The sequence below is a fragment of the Gigantopelta aegis genome, chromosome 13 (genome assembly GCF_016097555.1).
Source record: "Gigantopelta aegis isolate Gae_Host chromosome 13, Gae_host_genome, whole genome shotgun sequence".
Classification (NCBI taxonomy): domain Eukaryota; kingdom Metazoa; phylum Mollusca; class Gastropoda; order Neomphalida; family Peltospiridae; genus Gigantopelta; species Gigantopelta aegis.
The window spans coordinates 21,722,216-21,726,961 of record NC_054711.1 but is presented as its reverse complement, the minus strand read 5'-3'; the positions used below and the strand labels follow the sequence as shown (position 1 = coordinate 21,726,961).

At 38.9% G+C, this 4,746-nt stretch overlaps 1 protein-coding gene across 1 annotated transcript; it reads left to right on the top strand.

Annotated features, from left to right (window-relative positions):
- Window positions 1-3,299: 3,299 nt before the first annotated feature.
- Window positions 3,300-4,028, top strand: LOC121387218 (uncharacterized protein K02A2.6-like). Its single transcript, XM_041518244.1, has one exon. It carries the CDS (start codon window positions 3,300-3,302, stop codon window positions 4,026-4,028), a length of 729 nt encoding a protein of 242 aa, XP_041374178.1.
- Window positions 4,029-4,746: the final 718 nt, after the last annotated feature.

The window sequence follows — 4,746 nt, the reverse complement described above, 5'->3', positions numbered from 1 at the left end:
TTAGTCCTTTATTTATCTAAAGAACTGTTTCCCATGCATTATATACACATATATAAAATCAATTAATTAAAAAATCATAGTTGTATTTCTAATAAATGCGGTGATATCATAAGAGTGGTACGGCTTCAGCATCTTTCTGATAAAGTAGATATTGAATTTGATAAAGACACGGGTTGTAGTTGTTTGTGGAGCGTTTTTTGCCATTAAATACTATTATTTAAACAGTTTTATAGTATATTACTGAGGAATATGAAAGGGCATATAGATGACTTGTTGAATGGTAGGAGAAGTGTCACCATCACACGTTCTGAACATTCTACAAATTTCTATTTCAAACAAACTGAACATGGTTTTAGCTAAATATTTACCTACTAAATCAGGTTTGACACCCAATAGCCGATGTATTTTTCGTGCTGGGGTTTCGTTAAACATCCATTCATTCATTACTAAATCAGTGTCGTTAGAAATAAAACGGAAATCAGCAATATTTTGTCTTTAAAAAAAGAATGGAAAATAAAATAAAAAGTTTCATTGTCATCAGCAGAGAACAAATTGCTATTTATTTATTTATTTTGTGTTAATGGAAGCAGTCGCCAGTTGATGACGTCAGTCAGATGAACTCGGATAAAGATTGTTCTGCAAGTGAACCAGAGGGACCAGAGGACAGATCCTCTCTTCAGAGGAAGAATGGAGACACAAAGGTACACATCTTTGTTGGTGGTGGTGGTAGTGATGATGATTGTGGTGGTGCTGGTTTTGATGGTGATAGTGATGATGGCGGTAGTTGTGGTGGCGATGATGTGGTGGTGATGATGGTGGTGATGATGATGGTGATGGTGGTGGTGGTGGTGGTGGTGGCCATGAAAGTGGTGGTGGTGATAATGCTGGTGGTGATGGGGGTGGCGATGGTGGTGGTAGTGGTGGTGGTGTTTTTGTGAACTATTTTGTTGTACGTCTGTTGGCTATATAACAGTAATGTTTCTTTCACGTGTTTCTAGGAACAGCCGCCATGTAGAGATGAAAGCAGGCACAAACACTTGAAACAGTTAAAAGGTATACTGCCCGAAAAAAATTTGTGTACGGTACGGACAACAAATCTTGATTATGGCATCAGGAGGCATTCCCGTTCCAGCACCAATAGTAATGAAAGGTGATTTTAAAAGCAACTGGAAGTTTTTTAGTTCACAGTGGAACAATTACAAAATAGCAACTGAGTTAGATAAGAAAAATCAGAACATTAGGGTAGCAACACTTTTAAGCGTGATGGGAAAAGACTGCTACATGATTTATCAGCATCTAGATATATCAGAAGAAGATAGAAAAAAAAGAGAGTGAAATCCTCAAAGCACTTCAGAAACATTTTGAGCCCAAAACAAACGTTATATATGAACGATACATATTTAACACTACTGATCAAGCACCATCAGAAAGCATAGAAAACATGGCAAACAGTGGTTTGTTAATATGAAAATGACTGTCGGTTAAATGTCAGCTGGACACAGGCTCCACTTGCAATGTAATCAGTTTAAATGAATACTGCAGGATAGTTCAAGATGGCAATCCTAAGCTAGAGCAAAGCAGTGTAAGACTAAAACTATATGATGGCACAGGAATGCTGCCGGAAGGACAGTGCACAATTAAGTGCACAGATGGAAACAAATCGCATGACTTTGTATTCCTAGTAGTTGATGTAGACCAAGTAACTTTGTTGTCAGCTGATGCTTGTACAAAAATGGGTCTGTTGACATTAAACACTGTAAACAGTGTGACTGACCACAGAACTTCGCTGAATCACAAACAGCTGATGGATGAATTTGGTGATGTGTTCGAAGGATTAGTTTGCTTACCAGGGAAATACCACATAGAAGTTGACCCTGTGGTAAACTCTGTACAGCATCAACCACGTAGAGTACCAAAAGCCTTAGAATCTGTTCTTCGGAAATAAATTGACTGCTTAGTCAAACGAGGGGTGCTAGCAAAAGTAATCACTCCCACAGATTGGATCAGCAGTATGGTAGCTGTTAAGAAACCCTCGGGTAAACTGCGTATTTGTATAGACCCGAAGTTTCAGCGTAAACAGCATGAGGCATTACAAGGACTCCAAAGCACAGAGGTTATCACTGATGATATCTTAATCTATGGTTGTGGCGACAACATGGATGAGGCTATCAAAGATCATGATGCAAATCTGAGAAAACTTCTTGAACGTGCACGTGAAGTTGGATTAAAATTCAATAAAGAGAAATTGAAACTGCGTCAAACAGAGGTCAGGTATATGGGACATATACTTACTTCAGAGGGAATTCGCCCAAAACCGATATGCCAAAACCGATAGATGTCAAAGCTGTCCAATGGTTTATTGGTCTTGTTACTTACCTGGCGAAATTCCTGCCACATCTGTCTGAAGTTTGTGAACCTCTCAGACAACTGACAAATAAAGACACAATCTGGTCGTGGCAATCACAACAGGAAAAAGCATTTCAAGAAATCAAAACTCTTGTTACCAAGCAACCTGTTCTAAAATATTATGATCTGGCAGAGGAGGTCACAATACAGTGTGATGCCAGTGAAGTCGGACTTGGAGCAGTTTTGCTTCAAAATGGACAACCAGTCGTCTTTGCATCACGAGCACTGACGCAGGCAGAACAAAGGTATGCTCCAATTGAGAAAGAATGCCTTGCAATAGTTTTTGCATGCGAACGATTATACCAATACATATATGGTTGCGACTTGGTCACAGTGCATTCAGATCATACACCATTGGAAATCATTTTCAAGAAGCCATTACTTGGAATACCAAAACGACTGCAGAGAATGCTCCTGAGATTGCAGAAGTACAGCTTACATGTAGAGTACAATAGGGGGTCGCAATTCTACATTGCAGATGCTTTATCACGCGCATCACTTCCTTTTCAAAAGGTGGAAACTAGCACTACATCATCACATATCTTCCGTGTTGAAGAAGAAAAGTTTAGAGAAGAACTCGAGTGCATTAACTTCACAGATTCTTTAAAAGTCAGCGTGTCCAGACTGCAACAGATACGAATAAACACGCAGAACGACGTAGCTCTTCAAACATTGAAATCCGTTGTTCTGTCTGGATGGCCTGGAACAAAGAATGAAGTACCAGTTCAGATTTTAGGGATGAACTTACAATTCAGAATGGAATTCTTTTCAAAAGAAACCGTGTTATAATTCCGAAACTCCTTCGCAGTGAGCTTTTGACAAGAATTCATTCCAGCCATCAGGTTGTGGAAGTGTCGCTAACAAAAGCAAGATATGTCCTGTACTGGCCAAACATGGCCAATGATATCAAAGACTACATCGGACAATGTAGTACATGCAACGAGTATGAATCACAACAACAGAAAGAACCGCTCTTAACACACGATGTTCCTGATCACTCCTGGAGTAAACTAGGTATAGATATCTTCACACTGCACTCACAAGACTGCCTAATAACAGTGGACTACTACTCAGACTTCTGGGAACTTGACATTCTTAAAGCTACATCTTCGATAACAAGCATCGATTGTCTCAAAGTATACTTCAGCAGACATGGAATTCCGGACATTGTGGTTACAGACAATGGACCACAACTTGCTAGCACAGAGTTCAATGAGTTTGCACGCGAGTGGGAATTTGAGCATGTTACATCTTCACCGTACCACAGTCAGTCTAATGGCAAAGCAGAATCGACTGTGAAAATTGCCAAGAAACTGGTAAAGAAATCACAGAAAAGTGGTAATGATCTCTGGAAATCTATTCTGGATTGGCGTAATACCCCAACTGAAGGCATGTCAAGTAGTCCAGTGCAGAGACTTATGTCACAAAGAACACGACACTCATTACCGATTGCAGACGTTTTACTTAAACCGCAAGTGATTGAACATGTGTACGACAACATCAAATTGAAACGCCAGAAAGCAAAGCTTCATTATGACAAGCATGCTAAGGAGCTCTCAGACCTGCAAATTGGTCAACAAATTCGTATGGTTCCTCTTCCAAACGACCGTGACAAAATATGAAGGCCCGGCAAATGTGTAGACCAAGTTTCATCAAGATCATACATTACTGATGTCGGTGGACAGTTATATCGCCGAAACAGAAAATACTTACGAACAACAGCTGAAAAGACAATTAACCAGCCCAACAACCTGGATAATATTCCACCAAGACCAGCGAGTGAATTTGGTAATACAAATTCTGATAATCCGAAATCGGTTAAAAATCACACATCAGACATGATCGTGAAAGATTCAGATATTTCAAACAATGACAGTAATTCACTAAGTCTGAAGAATTCACAAAACACAGGAGAACTGTCTACACCAACACATACTAGAGAATCTAGACAACACAGACTGCCAAAGAAGACTTTGTTGTTGGCTGATTATACAAAGAGAATACCTTTTCACACCAAGTTAAGTTGTGTTACATACATAACAAGTTAGGTTGTGTTCACAGGCTTGATTTTAATTTTGTCTTCTTGTTTTCTTTTCTTAAGAACTTTGCAAGGAACATTGCAGGATTGACTCTAGAAAGAATAATATATATTTTGTTTGTTTAAAGTTCGACCTACATAGGTACTAGTAATTGGAATATCTGACAATCATGGATAATAGTAATTTTGTTTGATATTATCAAGTGTGAGGTGAAGCACTATCAGAACATTGAATGGGCTAGACTTTATTTTCTGTTTCTTGTTGGACTGTTATGGGGAGAAAACCTGTAATTTCTTTTATT

Bases quoted from the DNA above. Each gene is read 5' to 3' on its own strand.
- LOC121387218 (XM_041518244.1), top strand. From the start codon at position 3,300: ATGGCCAATGATATCAAAGACTACATCGGACAATGTAGTACATGCAAC.